This window comes from Mandrillus leucophaeus, unplaced genomic scaffold, assembly GCF_000951045.1.
Source record: "Mandrillus leucophaeus isolate KB7577 unplaced genomic scaffold, Mleu.le_1.0 Scaffold267, whole genome shotgun sequence".
NCBI lineage: Eukaryota > Metazoa > Chordata > Mammalia > Primates > Cercopithecidae > Mandrillus > Mandrillus leucophaeus.
Window position 1 is genome coordinate 1811095 of NW_012102776.1, and position 20035 is coordinate 1831129.

The window sequence follows — 20035 nt, forward strand, 5'->3', positions numbered from 1 at the left end:
CCTGGCACATAGTGAGCCAGTCGTCAAGAAATAGTAACTGAATTTCAATATTAAGGAAATAAATGCAATTTTTATTGAGAATCAACTATATCTTGAGTATCTGCTAAAATCATTGCATATATCCTCTCATCACTGAGGTCTTATTTGTGAAATCTAAATACCAAACTAGAAATAGTGATCTGAATTATGTTTATTTCCTTTGTGGGCATTTGTTACATCATTTAATATTGATTCAAGGTATTTACATTTAATATATATTAAATAAATCATTGCCTACAACAGATATGTGATGTAGTTTTTCAAATATGTTATCTTACTCTCCACAATTGTATTCTAAGGACTCAGAGTCTGTTTTGATAAAGTGCCTGCATTTTTGTTTAACCTCATCTGTATGCTTAGAACTTAGATTTGTTAGGTATTTTTGGTGTTTTGATTGTGCTGATTTCAGTCATATGTCAAGGGCATAACTGACTCCATTCTACCCTCTTAGAAGCACTAAATGGGGATCTGAGTTTGCTAAAGGATGCTTAAACAGAATGCAAGAAAGGGCGGCAGAAAGGGGAATTTACTGATAAGGTTTCTGAAATGGTTTCAGGGAGTTTTCTCAAGGTGACCTTTCCAGTGTGGGTCAGGAGGGACAGTGAAATAGAAATCTGAAATTCCATTTTGAAGTTAATGATTTCAGCCAGACATCACATGACTTTCATGAATGAAGTGGCCTTTGTGATCTATACTAGAGAAGGGCAGGTAGGAGAGTGATCGGGAACGAAGAGAAGGCAGGAGAGGAGGAAGCTGCCATGTACAATCCCAGATGAGAGTCCGGAAACAGGACCCCATGAGGAAAATGATTGTGAGGAGATTCTGGGACAAATAACTTGTAACAACATAGAAAAATATGTATCCTACAATATTAAGTAGAAGAATGTCAGGGCACAAAATTGCATATGTAATTACTTAAAAATGGGGAAAACTGCCAGGAAAAAACTAGAAGAAAAACATTAAATGAGGATCAAAAGATGTTGCAGGTGTTGGCCATTGAAGAATTTCTTTCCCTTTCATATATTCTGTGTTTTCTGTAACAAACATCACGTGCTGCCCTTGGACTCCATCTTCCTGGGCAGGCTTATATCCTCACATGGCCTCAATCACCACCTGATTACATGATGAATTCCAAGCTTATCTTTCCAGCCTGAGTGCTCTTGAGTTCAAGACCTGTATGTCCAAATCTCTTTTTGATATTTTTCTTCTCAGTTCTCACCAGCACGTCAAACTCCATATGTACAAAATGAAACTGCTTCTTGTTCCCCTAAATCTGCTTCATTTCTTAAGTTTACTGTCTTGATAAATGCCAAAATTGAAAACCCATTTGTTAAGGAAATTACCCCCAACTAGTCAGTCACCCACACCTATGTTTTCTACCATTTGAAGAACAATCAAATCTACCCCAACTCCCAAACTCACCATCTTTGGCAGAATTCTTGCAATAGTTCTCGCTCTTATTTAAACAATTCAGTGGTTTTTTAGTGCAGTCATTTGCCATATATTGACATTTCAGGAAATGACAGACCATGTACATAATAGTGGTCCCATAAGATTATAACACTGTATTTTTACTATACCATTTCTATGTTTAGATACACAAATACTTACCATTGTATTACAATTGCCTACAGTATTCAGTACAGTATCATGCTATACAGGTCTGTAGGAGCTATAGGAGAAATAGGGTATACCATATGGCCTAAGTGGGTAGTAAGCAATACCATCTAGGTTTGTGTAAGTACACTCTATGATGTTCGCTGATTGACCAAATCACCTAATGACACATTCCTCAGATCACAGCCCCACTGTTAAGCAAGTGATGTATGACTATAGTCACACAATTGTGCTACCATCAACACAATCAATTTTAGAATGTTGCCATCACCCGCCCCCACAAAAACCTTATACCTTTTTCACTATAAGTCCCCATATCCCACACCCCCATCCCTCCATCTCAACCACACCTAGACAATCACTATCTATTTTCTGTCTGTTTAAACTTATCTATTATGGACACTTTATATAATATGCAGATTTTCATGACTGACATCTTTCATTTAGTATAATGCTCTCAAGATTCATCCATGTTGTACCGTGTACCAGCACTTCATTCATTTTTGTGGGCAAATAATATTCCATTGTATGAATTTATCACATTTTATATATCCATTCAACACTTGATGGAGATTTGGGTTGTTTCCAGCATTTGTCTATTATGAATAATGCTGCTATGAACATTTGTATACAGCTATTATGTGGACTTATGTTTTTACTTCTCTTGGGTATATCCTCAAGAGAAAGTGGAATTCTGGGTCAAATGATAATTCTATTTTCTACTTTTTAAGGAGAAGGAGACTGCTTTCCAAAGTGACTATACTAATTTGCATTTCTGCTACCAATATATGAGGGTTCTGATTTCTCCATATTCTCACCAACACTTATTATTATCTGACTTTTTGACAATGCATTCTAGTAGGTGTGAAGAAGTATTTCACTGTGGGTTTCATTTGCATTTTTCTCATGACTATTGATGTTGAAGCATCTTTTCATGTGCTTACTGGCCATTTGTATATCTTTGTTGGAGAAATGTCTATTTAGATCTTTTGCCCATATTTTAACTGAGTTATTTTTGTTATTAATTGAATAGTCCTTTATATATTCTAGACACAAGTTCTTTATCAGGTATATGACTTACAAACATTTCTTACCATTCCCTGGGTTGTCTTTTTACTTTGTTGATAGTGTGCTGTGAAGCAGAAAAGTTTTTAATTTTGAGTAAGCTCAACTTGTCCATTTTTTCTTTTTGCTTATGCTTTTGGTGTTGTATCTGAGCATTCATTGCTAAATCCAAGCTCATGGAGATTTATCTTTATATTTTCCTTTAAGAGTTACGTCATATTAGCTCTTATATTTAAGAAATTTGATCAATTTTGAGTTAATTTTTGTATATGTTGTGAGGTAGGGGTCTAAGTCCATTCTTTTGCATGTGGCTATCCACTCCTTCCAGCACCATTTGTTGAAGGTACCATTTTTCTCCATTGAATGACTTTATATATTTGTCAAAAATCAGCTGCCCATAGATATATGGATTTATTTCTGAACTCTAAATTTTATTCTACTAACATATACGGCTATCCTTATGCTAATATCACAGTCTTAGTTGCTGTTTCTTTGTAGTAATTTTTGAAATTGGGAAGTACGAATCCTCCAACTTTGTTCTTTTTAAAGATATTTTGGCTATTCTAGGCCTGTGAGTTTTGAGTTTCAAGAAAAACTTATGCATTACTACACAGAAACTAGTGGTATTCTGATAGAGATTGTGTTGATTGATACAGATCAATTTGGGGACTACTATCATCTTAAAAATATCCTGATTCATGAACATGAGATATCACTCCATTTAGATCTTGCTTAATTTCTTTCAACAATATTTTGTAGTTTTCAGACTACAAAACGAAATTTGCCATTTCTTTTGTTAAATTTATTTCTAGGTATTTGACTCTTTTTGATGCTACTCCAGGTGGAATTGCTTTCTTAATTTCATTTTCAAATTGTTTGTTGAGGTGTATAAAAATGCAATTGATTAAAACATTGAACTCATTCCTTTCAACCTTTCTGAACTCATTTATTATTTCTAAAATTTTTTTAGAGTATTCTCTAGGGTTTTTCTATTTAAAAGATAATACCATATGCAAAAAGAAATAGTTTTACTTTCTTTCCTATCTGGATAATTTTTATTTCATTTATTCTTGTTTAATTCTCTTGTTTAGGTCCTCCAGTACAATGTGAATGGAGAGATGAGAGCAGAAATTTTTGTCTTGTTTTTGATTTTAGGAGAAATGCATCCAGTCTTTCACCACTGACTATGCCATCAGCTATGGGTTTTCATAGATGCTCTTTATTGATTTGAGAAGGGATTTTTTTATTCCTAGGTTGTTGAATGTTTTTTATTATGAAATAATGTTGAATTTTGCCAAATGCTTTTACTGCATCTATTGAGATGATTATATGATTTTTGTTTTTATTCTATTGATATGGTACATTACATTAATTGATTTTTGGATATTAAACCAATCTCGAATTTCTGTGACAAATCCCACTTGGTCTTGGTGTATAATTCTTTTTATATGTTGCTGGATTTAGTTTGTTAGTGTTTTTGGAGGATTTTTGTAGCCATATTTATAAGATATTGGTCTGAAGCTTTATTTTCTTGTGATGTTTCTCTCTGGTTTTGGTATAAGGATAATGCTGACTTCAGTGAGTTAGGTAGTGTTTTCTTCTTTTCTATGTTTTGGAAAAGTCTGTGAAAAACTGGTATTAATTCTGTTCTCTTCTAAGGTTTGGAGGACTTTGTAAAAAAATGATATTAATTCTTCTTTAAATGTATTGGTAGAATTTACCAGTGAATGCTTCTGGGCCTGGGCTTTTCTCTGTGGATAGTTTTTGATTACTACTTTAATCTCTTTTCTTATTGTAGATATATTCAGACTGTGTATTTCTTTTTGACTCGGTTTCACTAGATTGTGTCTTCTTAAGAATTTGTCCATTTCATTTACGTTACCTAATTTATTGGTATACAATCGTTCACAGTATTCCTTTATGACCCTTTTTATTTCTGTAAGGTGGGTAGTAATGTCTCCTCCTTTATTTCTGATTTTAGTAATTTAAATTTTTTCTTTTGGCCAGGTGTGGTGGCTCACACCTGTAATCCCAGCACTATGGGAGGCTGAGGCAGGCGGATAACAAGGTCAGGAGATTGAGACCATTCTGGCTAACACAGTGAAACCCCGTCTCTACTAAAAAATACAAAAAAAATTAGCCAGGCATGGGGGTGGATGCCTGTAGTCTCAGCTACTCGGGAGGCTGAGGCAGGAGAATGGTGTGAACCCAGGAGGTGCAGCTTGCAGTGAGTGAGCCAAGATCGCGCCACTGCACTCCAGCCTGGGCAACAGATGTGTATAAGAGACAGGATAATGATAGTATAAAGAGGATCCTAAAAAAAAAAAATTGTTTTTCTTTTTATTTTTCTTAAGCACATCTTAGCAATATGATTGTTTTTCTTTTTTATTTGGTCAATCTAGTAGAAAGTTTGTCACTTTTGTTTATTTTCTCAAAGAACCAAACTTTAGTTTTGTTGGTTTTCTCAAATTGTTTATTTATCATCTATTTTATTTATTTGCATTATAATGGTTACATTTCCTTCTTTCTTCTTGCTTTAGGTTTAATATGTTCTTGATTTTCCATTGCCTCAAAATGGAAGGTGAAGTTATTTATTTCAGATTTTTCTCCTTTTTAAATATAGGCATTTATAGCTATAAATTTTTCTCTGAGTTCTGCTTTCACTGCATCCCATAAGTTCTGGTATGTTGTATTTTAATTTTCATTTATTTCTAAGTACTTTCTAATTTCCCTTGTGATTTCTTCTTTGACTTATTGGTTGTTTAATAGTGTGTTGTTTAATTTCCACATATTTGTCAGTTTTCTAGTTTTCTTTCTAGAACTGATTTCTGGCTTTATTCTATTGTGATCAGACGAGATACTTGTATGACTTAAGTTGTTTTAAATTTGTTGAGACTTGTGTGGTGGCCTAACATATAGTCTATTCTGGGGAATGTTCCATGTTCACTTGAAAAGAATGTGTATTCTGCTCTTTTTGGGTATAGCATTCTATAGATATATGTTAGGTTTAGTTGGTTTATAGTATTGTTCAAGTCTTTTATTCTTTGTTGATCTCTCTAGTTGTCCTATCCATTATTGAAAGTGGGGTATTGAAATCTTTATTATTGTTTCATTATTGAGTTCTCCCTTCATTTCTGTCAATTACTGCTTCATACATTTTTGGGGCCCTGTGTTAGATGCACATATGTTTATAATTATGTCTTCATGGTATATTGACTTTTTGTCATTATAAAATGTCCTTCTTTATTGCTAGTAGCATTTTTTATTTCAAAGTCTGTTTTGCCTGATAATAGTATAGCCATTCAAGCTTTCTTATGGTTGCTATTTGTATGACGTATTTTTTCCATTCTTTTACTTTCAATCTATTTGTATCTTTGAACCTAAAATGTATCTCCTGTAGACAGCATATAGTTGGGTCTTGTTTTTTACAATCCAATCTGGCAGTCTTTGCCATTTGATTAGACTGTTTAATTTATTCACATTTAAAGTCATTGATAAAGTTGGATTTATGCTTGCCATTTTACTTTTTGTTTTCTATATAACTCATGTCTTTTTGGTTCCTCTATTCATCCTCACTGTTTTCTTTTGCATTAGTAAAAATTTTCTAATGTAACATTTTAATTTCTTTTATAATTGTTTAACTATATCTTCCTAAGTGATTTCCTTAGTGGTTGATATAGGGCTTGCCATATACATGTTAACTTACAAAAATCTTAAGACTTATACTAAATTAATTCCAGTGAGATATAGAAACATTACTCCTATATAACTCTATTTCTCTTCCCTTCCTTCTGTGTTATTATTGTTATACGTATTATATCGATATACATCTGAAGCCCCAAATTAATTGTTACAATTATTATTTTATATAATTTAATGTCTTCTAAAGAAGCTGAGAAGAGAAAAGACAGGATGTATATATTTGCAGCTTTTGTTATATTAATTGTCTTATTTGCCATTTCTGGTTCCGTTCTTTCGTTCCTGTGAAATTTAGTTACCATCTAGTGTCTTTTTTTTTTTAAGTCAAATACAGTTTTGCTCCCACCTACTTCCTTCATGTTATTGATAAATATATTTCTTTCTACATGTTGTAGCCTTAACAATGCAATTATGCATTAATATGCACATTGTTTAATATAATTGATTTTCCATTTTTAAATTAAGAGAATAAAGAAGAAGAAATGTGCATTTATGCTGTCTTTTACATAATTACACTTACTGATGATCTCTGGATATTTGTGGGGGCTCGAATTGCTATCTAGGCTCACTTACTTTCAGCCTAAAGAACTTTCTTTAGTATCTCTGGTTAGGCAATCTGCAAGTAACAAATTCTCTCAGTTTTTGTTTCTCTGGGAATGCCTTTATTTCTCCTTCATTTTTGAAAGATAACTCTGGTGGATGTAAGATTCTTGGTTGAGATTTTTCTTTGAGAACTTTGAGTATGCTTTCCACTGCCTTTTGGCCTAACTAGTTTTTCTGGTTTCAAGTCTCATTTCCCTCTAATTCAGTCGCATTGCTGGCAGAGTGTTATTTTTATAACATGAATTTTACTGAGTTTCTCCCTTGTCGAAGATATTTAACATGTCCCTCTTCTCTGCAGAATAAACACTGATCTCCCTAGAAAGGCATTGACCCTACCTGATCTGTACCCTGGTTTCCTTGGGCCACCGTTTTGATTTTAGTCTATATTCTAGTCATACTGAACTGCTTGAGGTTTTCCCCATGCTCACATGCTATTTTGTGCATCAGTGCCTTTGCTTTAACTGCTTTCTCTGCCTGGAAGCCACCCACCTGCACCTCAGCCTCTGTCTGGGAAACTCCTACACAACTCTCAAAATGGAGCTCAGCCATCACTTCCTCTAAGAATTATTTCCTGATAATTTTGCTAAGTTGGCCATATCCTCTTTGTTTTGACCCACTGATCTCCTTGAAGTCTTGAGTCAGGGCACTTTTGGCACTTGGATTTCTGTTAGTTATTTATCTGTATATTTACCCTCAACTGTAAGACCTGTTCACCCAACATGAACTGAATGCTTATTATGTGACAGGCATTTCACATTTTTCTCTTTCAATGCCATAATTCTAGGAAGTGTATAGTATTTCTACCCCTATTTTGCAGATGATGAAACTAAGGCAGAAAGGTGATCCAAATTGCCAGATGATTGTTGATAGAGTTAAGATGAACACTAGGACTCTTTTACTTCTGCCCATTCTTAACCAGCAAACTCTACACCTTCTCTTGAATATCACTAGTACACAGGCTGACACATAATATGTCTAATAAATGTAGGTTGAATGTGGTAGTTTAGTCATAAATTTTTTAAAATTTAAAACATGAAAAAACAAGATTTTTTAAACCCTATTTCATCTTACTTCTTTTTGTTACTTATTATTTATTTATTTATGGTGACTACAAAAACCTCAAATAAAAACAACTATTTCTAGTATTTCTGAGGCATTCAGGAAGGAGAGAATGTGGAAGACATATTCTACTTTGCAGCAATGATGTCCTGAGTCTGACTGTATAGAAAGAGTGATTTAGGGTAGAGGGGCAATATGATTGAAAAGGGGTAGGACCTGCAGATTTGCAAGTCACTTTGCATAACATTCAGAAATCATTGACTACCTTGAAGAATTATGGAGGTGTTGATATCCCCTTCCCCCAGAAATCCCTTGACGTAGCCACTGCTGTGCTACTGGTACGCGAGGGAGAACATCTAAAAGAAGAAATTAGCCATAGGAAGTGGAAATAATGTAAAAAATGAAAAACTGATTGAACCATTAGAGCCTGCTAGAAAGAGCAAAGGAAGGAATAAAAGTAAGGGGAAGTGGCTCTAGTTGGCAAAGTTTAACCAATATGTCATTTGCTGATGTAGCATGTAATGGCATCAACATAGTAGAGCCTCCTATTTGGATTTGACATTGTGGTCCTCTGCATGCTGCTCCCCTGTAAGTAACCACCACACAGAGACATGGGTTCTCCCTTTTAGAGTCTAATCCAACCTGGCCCCAAGCCAACCTTCAATCCTCTGTGGAGGAAGTTCCTCAGTCATTTCCTCATGGCATTTCATTCACTAAAACTGGGTCTAAACTCTGGGAGTTCTTGGAGAATTTCCAGAGACTTTTCTTCCCTTGGCACATTCCTCTGTCACAGACTGAACTAGCATGAGGGGCAAGGAAGAACCTGATAAATGTCTAAGACGAGTAAGACCTAACACACTTTCAGTGGATGTCAATGTAGTGAAATTCTTATTCCGTAACTTGAGGCTTGGGACCTTCCATATTTTTGAGTGTGGCCATGTGCTTACCTACCAAACTTCATTTGTCTCCTTTGTCCTTTCTTTGCAGTTGCATCCTTCTACAGTAGGGATGTAATGACTAAAGCTCCCCTGGCCACCACGAGTCATGAGGCAACCATGAGAATGGAAGTATGTGTTAAGAATAGCAGAGCAAAATGTTTAAGGGAACTTGGGTCCCTGGTGATCACCAGTCAGCCATACCAAACTGTCAGACTTTTTACATATATGAGAAAAACAAACCCTCATGTGTTTAAGCCACAATTATTTTGGGGTTTCTGACACTAATGGCTAGATTAAATTTCAAACCAATAGAGGACTTCACATGACAATAAGATGTCACACATATGAGGCCCTGTAAAGCACACTGTGCAGAATTCAGGGGTGTTTATGAATAGGGCCAGTACAATAGCTTTCTCTACACTTTTGAGCTATAGGTCAGGGTTGTCTTACTCCTTGGTGCATACACCAGTGTGTGTGTTGGAGTGAGTAAAGTAGAAGATTCCCATTGCTGATGGGAGTGTCTATGTTTTGCCAAAAGCAGCAATTTCAGTCCAATGTTTGGGGCCTTCAGTATTTAAAAAGAAAATTCCCTTTGATGAGATTTTTGACTGAATCGCTGCTCAGAGAAATATTGAGGTTTAAGCAATTTGCTAAGCATCACAAGTTGTTAAGAAATTATTTGTTAATTACCATATAAGTTCCTACTGTTGCTGAAGAATAACTTTTTGAGCACCTACTTTGTGCAGACACTGCTAGGTGTCTGTGTCTGCATGCATTGTATCACTTAACACTCTCCATAACCTGGGAAGGTTAGAAGTGCCTACCATGGTTTCCTTTCTTAACCAGAAAAATGAGCTTGTTAACATTTTAGTTAATGCTCTAGACCAACTTTTTGGTGAATCTATTTATCTAGATTATGAAAGACTTCTCCTTAGTAGATACTCACAGAAAGCCAGTTGGAAAGGTACAGTATGATTTTCTCTGGGGGCAATGAGCATCACTAAAATCAGAGAGCCTTGACTTCCCCATCCTAAAACTTACAGAGAATTTTGAACCTCTGCCCACATCTCTTAACTTAGCTGTTAGGCTTCAATCCAGCCTGACTGAAGGTATATGCTTTACTACAGGTGCTGGTGGGTGGTAGATTAGACCAAAGATCAGGTGATAAATGGGCAAGAGAGACAATGGGAGAGTGGTTAATTCCCCCATTGAGAATCACACTGTGAATACCCTTTAAAACGTTAACTGAATAATCCTAACATAAACGCCCTCATACTCCAACACACATGCTTACACATGCTTCTCTTGATTTTATTCTCTGAAAATTCACCAGGAGAATTGGATTTCTCAATACCTATCTTCCTGTATATCTGCTCTGTGACTACAGCCACCTTATCTTAAAGAAAGACTTTAGAGAATCATATTCTGTCCTGCAGATATTAGGGCCTCAATAAGTGAATTCCTGTCATCACGTTTTAAAAAGGAAGGTCTGAGAGAAAAATAGCTGGCCTAGTGGTTTAAACACTGGTCTGGAAGTGACAGCTCATGGCACCACATGACACTGAGCAATGCTTCCATGGCTCTCAGTGGCCCAGAAGAGTCAGCAGAGTCCATATTTGTTTGCAATTCTTTCTTTATACAAGAAATTTGCTTTCTTATGAAATATATGTGTGCCTCACTTATATTATTTTCTCAATTCCAAATTGGGAAAGAAAATATGAATCAGAGTAAGATGACAAATATCTGTTTTAAGATTTCTTTTATATCACAAAAATGGTTATTTAAAATATGTGATAGGAAATAAAATGAAAGCTTTTGGAACAAAGTTGGGTGCTCTCCTGTTTTCTTCAAGATCCTTTCATGAGCCTAAGGTGTCTAGCATTGTCACCTGCTTAGAATCTGCTTTTGCTTTTCTCTTCGGATGTTTAGGTAAACAGGCAAAAAGAGAAAACTGGGAACAGAGGGAAGGTGTGCAGAGGCAGGGGTGATCTTTGAAGGGGCTCCACTCATTCCTCAACATGAGTCAACTAAGGATAGAAACTCAGTAGCTAAGATAAGGTGTGACCCTATGTGCAGTGATTGGATGACAGATGACACCTGATTCAGATTTGCTCATACAAAGCCCCTGAGGACAGGAATTGAAATTATATGGTTTCCTTTGGATAAGAAGGATCCTCATATTCTAGGCTGGATAAAAGGACTAAGAAATAAGGCCTTTTCCTTCCAGCAGAACTATACTTCAAAGAGACCCACGGTCAGGACCATCTCCATTTTGCCCTAAATCATGGAGTATTGTGGAATGCATTTTATGCTCACATAATAGCAAAGTCAGGCATTCTCAGAAGGTAGTTAGGGATTTGGTGATGCTGCATCTACCCTTTTAGGCCACTAGGTGTCCAGTTAATGAGTGCATTGAAAGATCAGGATGTGTCATGTCCTAGAGATCAAACAATGGGATTGTTGAATGAAGGTTTCACTCATTATTTGGATGATTCCATATCTTGAAGACAGTCAACCATCTGTAATTGGCACCCCAGTGGCTGAAAAGAGTCAATGGGCTTATTGCAAACTTGCCTCGCACTCTTTCATGGAAGGGTTTTGTGTTTTTTGTTGTTGTTGTTTTAATCCTTCTCATTGAATACATATAGACAGTCAAAAGGATAAAAGGCATACCTGTAGTATTCATCTCCCACAAAGAAAAGGGTCTTCTGTGGCTCCCTGAGGTAGACAGCAGCATCTATTCGCTGCACGTGCCTTGGAAATCCAAAGTCATAAATAGTTCGAGGAGGACCTTGCATTTGGAATCCTCTTGTTATCCAGTAGTGGGGACCTGAAAACAGAAATTAAAGTTTATGAAAACTCTGCACCACATGTTGATGCACTTCTCTCGTAAAGATTTCTATGAAGGCTCATAAATGGTGTTAGTTTATGGGATACTTGCCATGGCTATAACCCAACAGGAGATATAAGCTTCTAACTACTCAGTTCAGTAAAAGACTTCAAACTTCCCTGGAGGCAAAATTCCCTAGTTATGCCTTAAGAAAGCAGTAACATTGATACAATTGTGTTTTACATTTAACATGTTATGTCTTTCAAGATATCCTTCATCTATAATTTCATTTCACCTTCAGAGATCTACGAGAGAGAATGGGCAAGTGACATGCAAATACCATGATTTTTACTTAAACTGGCACTTGCTTTCTAACTTTATCTCTCCGTATCAAGAACATATAAGCTGAAACTGCTAGTTATTACCTACTGGATAACTTCCATTGACTAGCCATTGTCACACCACATCTTCAAGGTTTGTATTGCCATAATCACTTTGCGGAGGAAGAATTGGAGCTCAGAGCCACTAGATAACTTTGCAAAGTCACTCAAGTAGTAAAGGCTAGAGCCAGAGATTGGTGTGTGTATCCACCTCCTGAAGTCAAAGGTGTTCTCGTCTCCTGGCTGCTTCTGACCACAGCATAGAAGGAAGGGTATTGTTTACCTCCCACTGAGTTCCGCGTTGGCTTTTATTTATTAAAGTGTCCCAGTAGAGTATACGCTGTCACTCTGAGCAGAGGTCCTGTGTGGCAGGGACCAGGTTTTTAGCTCCCTGGGCGCTATCACCTAACACAGTGCCTTACTAGCCTAACAGGCGTGATTCCGAGAAGCTTAATGGCCACTGCCATCACTTTCATTGTTACACAATGTCGGGTATAACAAATGTAGGTGGCATTTCATACCCAACCTGAGGACAAAGAGCAACTGAAATGTGCTCCATGATGACTGGAAAATGCTGGCAGGGCTAGATATGCCAAATGGAGGGGGCACTGCAGCCCTGCCATTTCTTTCATTGAGAGATCTGGAGGGTACCTTTGAAGAAGTAAGCAGTGCCCCTCTCAGCCACTTCGTAAGCTGCATCCACATTGGACATGAGCTGGGGGAAGGAGCTGGTAATAGTGCTGGGCCGAATTCCTGTCCGCAAGTGAACCTGCCGTCTCCAGAAAATCCTATGGGACATATCAAAAAAGAAAAAAAAAATCAAGATCAATGATTGATATACATATAAAATTACACTTGGACTGAAATGTACTCAGAGGCCACTTGCTAAATGCCCTTTGCCCTCGCCTTGCCTTGTTGTTTTTTTTTTTTTTTTGGGATGGAGTGTCTCTGTGTGGCCCAGGCTGGAGTGCAGTGGTGTGACCTTGGCTCACTGCAACCTCGGCTCACTGCAACATCCACCTCTCCAGTTCAAGCGATTCTCCTGCCTTAGCTTCTGGAATAGCTGGGGCTACAGCTGTGTGTCACCATGCCTCGCTAATTTTTGTACTTTTAGTAGAGACAGGGTTTCACTTTACCACGTTGGCCAGGCTGGTCTCGAACTCCTGATCTCAAGTGACCCACCTGCCTCGGCCTCCCAAAGTGCTGGGATTACAGACATGAACGACCGTGTTCAGCCCACTCTTGCCTTGTTTTTAAGGAAGAACACAACTTTTTGGACCTTAGTAAACAGTTTCTACTCCCTTTTCATTGTCTTAGCATTTCTGTGATCCCCTCTCCTTCATTTATTTAAGGATGTTCAAAATAATGAAAGAATATAGTGAAGTAATAGTATCAGTTATTTACGCATTTAAGTTATGCATCCCCCCCATTCCAAATATCACCTGATATAAATTTCTCTTTCCTTTTCTGATCTTTTAAAAGTTAAAATCTTACAAAGGTAACTATGATCCAGAAGGTGGACATTATAGATAGTATGTAAATGAACCAGAAGTCTGTGGTTGAGTCATGCTGATTAGACCCTGTAAAAATAACAAAAACATTAATAATCATAAATTATGGTGTTGCCTACATAATTGTCTTCTGGAAGTGCTTGCATGCATGAACCTGATATCTAGTTAACAGAAAATCTAGTACACACATATTAATTTAAGGTTTAGCAATTCATCTATCCATTTACCCAATATTATAGTCATAAATTTCTGGCAGTATATCTGTGAGGGTACATTATTGAAACTGACAATGTAAATGTGCTCTATTTTATAGTTTGAAGATGAAAATCATTTTGATAAAACATGAATAATTTACTTGGCTTCTTAGGAACCCAGAATTAATGCACAGGATTATTTGGGGACTGGGAAACTGTAATAAAATTTTGACATTGAACTTTCTTAGTGGCTAGTTTAGGAATTCTCCAAATTTTATGCTGAGTTTTCCTATTCAGTTAATCTAACAAATATTTACGGAGCACCTATCATCAGGCACTGTGGTGGACATCAAGAATGAAACACTGAAGAAGATGTTGGCCCTGCCCTCAATATGTTTACACTCTAGTAGTAGAGACTGATTAGTAATGATCAGAGTGATTGGTGCTACAAAGAGTTAAGTTCAGGATACTCTGAGAACACACAAGAAGGATATATGCCATTGCATTTAGGGGCTTAATAAAGGTATCCCCGATGAGGCAACTTAAGCTGATGATAAAATCAAAAAGGGGATATATTGAGAAAAGATAAATATTTCCTCATGTTTCATAAGAGGCATCATGGTGCAGAAGGAAAAGCACATTGTGTTTCAGAAGATGTGGACTAAAGTTTTAACTCCACTGCTAACTAGCCTCTCTAAGCCTCAGTTTAATCATCTTAAATGGGAAAAATAATTTCCTGGCCAATATCATGAGATCATTGTAAGGACCAAATGAGATAATGAATATGAAAGTGTATTATAAACTGTAAGGTGCCATATGGATAGATACCGTTTGTTTGAAAAGGTATTATTTGTTTAGGCCTTAATTACCCACTAATTGGGCACCCACCATAGTTGATACACAAGCTCCAAACATCACAGCCTTATCTAAAACGCATGTATTAACTGATGAAAAACTGAGATCCAGAAAGGCTGCTGGGCCCAAAGGTCACCAGGTAGTGAGGGGGCAGACAGGGCCTGGCTCAGGCTTCAGCTGCCTTGATGTTGGTCACATGTCCAATCTCACCCACTTGCTCAAGCTCAGTCTTGTGATCTCTGGTTTTTCTTTGTTTGTACTTTGACCCTTTGTCTAATCAGACGTGGGCTTTTCTGAAGTCCAGAGGGACCACTTCCCTTTTCTCTTTTCTCTTTTCTCTCACCACCTCGTAATGAACACAGTTTTGGGTATCCGGAATTCAGCAACTACTTCTTGGATTAATTGAGAACCTGGGATGAAACCTGAATAGCAAGTGTGTTCCAATTAATGCAGTTCAATACACAGCTCTGAAATGTTGTCTCTTAAAAATTGCTGTGCTAAGATACAAAGTGTGCATTTCAGAATATTATAATGATGAGGCCATGTGGGGAAAGTGGGGAGGTAGAGGAGCAGATATGTCTTCCCAAAACTAGGCTCTGTCTGAATGATCTCTGATGAGGTGTAGTTGACTTCCAGCTGCTTTCTCTTTGATCACTCTAAAGCCAGATGCATTTTCTTTCATTTCTCACTTAAAAATCAACAAGCAACTCTAGGCAAAGCTAAGTCCTACTTTTTATTTGAAGTTATGGGACAGTGATGTCCTGAATGACTCAACATGAGAGGTAGTAGCGCGTAGTAGTTAAGAGCTCAGGCAAAGGGAAATCGTACTCTTGAATCTTTTCACAAGTGGTAGACTCTTAAATTCCTCACTAAAGAAACTTTGATGTAGGATATTGTGAGGACTAAATTGAAGTAGTCATTCTAAATCAAGTGTGATTTTGCACCCCGGGGTACATTAGGCAATATCTGGTGACAATTTTGGTTGTCACAGCTGGGGATGGGCAGTGCTATTGGAGTCTAATGCGTGGAACCAGGGATGCCACTAAACATCCTAATGCAAAGGACAGCTCAACACAACAAAGACTTATCTGGTTCGAAATACCAGTAGTGTCAATGTTAAGAAACCCTGCTTTAAACACCACTATGACGTAGTATAATGTATATAGTGTGCACATAGGATAGAAATAAATGCTATCTATCACTTATATAAATTATCACAAATTTGTTTCTTTTCCTTTTTTGAGATGGAGTTTCACTCTTGTTGCCCGGGCTGGAGTACAGTGACGTGATCTAAGCTCACGGCAACCTCTGCCTCCTGGGTTCAAGCAATTTTCCTGCCTCAGCCTCCCGAGTAGCTGGGATTACAGGCATGTGCCACCACGCCTGGCTAATTTTGTATTTTTAGTAGAGATGGGGTTTCTCCATGTTGGTCAGGCTGGTCTCGAACTGCCTACCTCAGGTGATCCCGCTGCCTTGGCCTCCCAAAGTGCTAGGATTACAGGCGTGAGCCACTATGCCTGGACAAATTATCACAAATTTCAAAAATAATCTGTAGTCATGAAAAACTTCAGTAAACTAATGAAAAAAATGATGTGGCAATAAAACAGTAACATACTCAGAGAATTTGCATCCTTAGAGCTATAGATTGTAGTAATAAGTGAAGTAAAACTCATAAAAACAATTATAGCAAGTAACTTCCTTATACTTCTGTGAATGGATTTAAAATATAAACAAAAAAATCTATAAACCTCTTGGAAAAGAACAGCTGCAGGATGTATTGGAATGAAAATAAATAGATTATATCACTAGTCCATAATTTGATCTTTGATGAGGAAGGCAAAACAATGGAGTTTATTGATGTTTTAGATCTGCTGATTAGACATTTAGCTGCACTATTTACCTTCATGTACCCACATCTAATGCTGTGCTGGCACATAGTCAGGATTCAATACATATTTGTTGGCTAAATGAATGGGTGCCAGAGAGATGACTGGAACTTACTTGATCCGTTGATTTTTCATTCAAAGTTTCATATTCTTTGAAATTTTCATTCGCTTTTACCAAAGAACAGTAACTAACTCATCAAATTTGAGATTCGGTCTCTGGTAACTTTCACCTGGCCTCTTGCAGCTCTTTTCTAGTTCCTTGAACTCCTCCTCCAGCATCATGTGTTATTCATCTTTTTATCCTTGGGCTTAGCATGGTGCCTGGTGTATCCAGGGACTTGATGTATGTTGTCAAGCCTTAAAGGTCTTCTTTTGTTATACCCAGCCATCATTCTCCACCTACCTAAGCTGATCCCATTAGTCTTTCATTTTCAGGAGATGCCTTCACCCTTTATTTGCTGGACAATCAAGGCAACTTAGCACAAGCTGAATGAATGGCCCACTTTTCATCCTCTTTAGTCTCACACTCTCCTAGATTCTGATCTCTGTCATCCTCTTTCCTACTTGTGGGAAGGGGTGTCTTTTCTCCACCTTTTTTTTTTTTTTTTTTTTTTGAGATAGAGTCTTGCTTTGGCCCCTAGGCTGGAATGCAGTGACGCAATCTCAGCTTACTGCAACCTCTGCCTCCTGGGTTCAAACAATTCTCCTGCCTCAGCCTCCCAAGTAGTAGGGACTACAGGCACGTGTCACCACACTTGCCCAGCTAATTTTTGTATTTTTTTCAGTAGAGACGGGGTTTCACCATGTTGGCCAGGCTGGTCTCGAATTCCTGACCTCAAGTGATCTGCCCGCCTTGGCTTCCCAAAGTACTGGGATTACAGGCATAAGCCACCACACTGGCCTCTATCTTTTTGATGCTCTATTTAATTACTGCTCACTCCCCTGAGATCAGGCAATGTGATGCAGTGAACAAAACAAGGAATGCTTGAAGTCTTGTTTTATAACTGGCTGTATGACCTCGTGTGAGTCATTCAATTTTTCTGAGACTCAATTTCCTACTGTCAGAGAAGAGTAAGAATAATATCTGCACAAACACTTCAAAGGATCATCTGAGATAAAGCATATGAAAGTGTTTTATAAACTCAGGACTACCCTTATTTGTAGATACTTTAAAAAGAAATGTTTTTACTCTACAAATTTATTAATAGGTGATATGCAGAATATAAACTTAGAGTTTATCAATATAGCTAAGTTTCCTTCTTAGTTTTTTTTCGCTGGAAACTTTGAAGTACAAACTGTCATGTCATTGGCTGAGAAGCCATTCATTCTGTGGGACTTATTAACCAGGGTTGCTTAGTTCAGGATGAATCAGAATCCAAGAAATCAATCATGACTCATCCATCTCACTGAACCCAAGAAAAATATAGCTCATACAACTAAAAACCCATGTGTAGCCAGTGGTGTAGATTAATGGTAGTCAAAGCTGTGCATAGTGTCCTTAAATTAAGAGTGTTTGTACCCATCTGAAGAGCCTGTGAAAATCCATATTCATAAACCATAACCTGTGAATATGTAAAGGGCCCCTCCTCTCTCAGAATCAGGTGGTTCAGAAGAAATGACAATGAGTCAGGGATCTTAGTTGACCTCTGCTTCTTTATCTGAATTATTAATAGATCACAGAGAACTGCTCTAAGTAAACACAATGCCATTTGTTGGCTTTCAGGGAAGCAACCTTCCAGTCAGAAAAGACATATCGCCAGGGAGAATGAGAAGGAGGAAGACTTCCTCCTGTTCCATGGTGGGCTTACCTCAAGCCCATGGCATCCTGGAAATTCCCAATTTCAAATCTACTCTCCAGAAATAGTGGTTACTGTTATTGTTTCCCTTCCTGTAGCATCTCGTATTTGTTTTTCTCCACTGTCTTCAAACATGAACAGTTTCCTCTTTGAAATCCTCTCTTGGCCCTGCTGTTACTGCCAACTATTATGTTAACTTCTTTTGTGGTCAACAAGCTTCTCAAGTGAATGCTCTATCGCAACTCTTTTGTTTCCCCTCATTTGCTCTTATTTATTAATTTTGAGACAGGGTCTCGCTCTGTCACCCAGGCTGGAGTGCAATGGTGCAATCTCAGCTCACTGCAACCTCCTCCTCCAGGGTTCAAGTGATTCTCCCACCTCAGCTTCCTGAGAAGTTGGGATTACAAGGCACCTGCCACCACACCTGGCTAATTTTTTTTGTGTGTTTTTAGTAGAGATGGGATTTCACCATGTTGCCCAGGCTGGTCTTGAACTCCTGACCTCAAGTGATCCACTTGCCTCTTTCCCAAAGTGCTGGGATTATAGGTGTGAACCACCGCACCTGACCCCGTTTGCTCTTTAATCCTTTTCCATGATCTGCTTTCTTCCTCATTGCTCTGCTGTGACTACATTCTAAATTATCCTTGCCACTCAGTCCCTTTTCTTCAGTCCTCAGTCTGGTGACCTTGGCAACATTTTCCACTGTTGATCACTTAAAAAAAAATACACCTTTTTTCCCGAGATTTATTTGGGATTCCACTACAGGCATTTTGTCTCTGATATCAAACAGAACTAAGTTATAATTCCAGCTGAGGACAATGGCAGTGTGGATTAAATGAGTGAATGTCTGTAAAATGCTTAGCACAACACATAGCACATTGCAAATTACCATGAAGTGTTGGTTATTATTATTGTTATTATTTTTGGAGTGCTGAATCTCTCTGGCTGTTATTGAATCTTTTTCTCCCATTTCCTAGGCTCATTCTTTAGACTTTTTTTCTTTCTCCTCATTCTCTCTTCAGAGCTGTTTTTCATCTCTACATCTTTAACTATCTCCTTTATGTGGGAGATTCAAAACTCACAAAGCCTCCAACTATGACCTCTTCCCTGAGCACTAGCTTATTTCTATGAAACTCCGTGAAAATTGTCATTGCTTTAAATCTGTTACATCTCACCCTGAGTTTTACATCGTGTTCCCAACAAATCCTCTCAATTTTTCTGAGAGAACAATGCTGTATATTATACTCTTAGCCATGAGGCTTCTACCTGCTTTAACTCTTCCTTTTCTATTGTTCTTCTCACCAAATTAGTGTCCTAATCCCGCTGGTGAGTCCTTAGAATGCCTTTTATTAATATATCCATTGTTCTCTCCAATTCCTACTTGCATAACCCTTAAAAATGTTTTTCTTTGCCTTCTAATTTAAGATACATAACATCTTTTGAAATTTGACAATTAGTTACAGATTAAAAAATATATATAGAATCCTATTTTGAAAAAAAAAAAAACAAACGTGAAGAAACATATTAGACATTCTTGGGAAACCTAGATAGTCTATGAACATC

General features: G+C 37.4%; 1 protein-coding gene across 1 annotated transcript in view; it reads right to left on the reverse strand.

Moving 5' to 3' along the window:
- Positions 1-20035, reverse strand: part of MMP20 (matrix metallopeptidase 20) — a 48229-nt gene that overhangs the window by 4928 nt on the left and 23266 nt on the right. The window contains exons 7-8 of the mRNA XM_011984398.1: positions 12882-13018; positions 11694-11850 (exon numbers count right to left, since the gene is read on the reverse strand). Coding sequence (XP_011839788.1) covers positions 11694-11850; positions 12882-13018 — 294 coding nt within the window. The remainder of the gene's footprint in view (positions 1-11693; positions 11851-12881; positions 13019-20035) is intronic.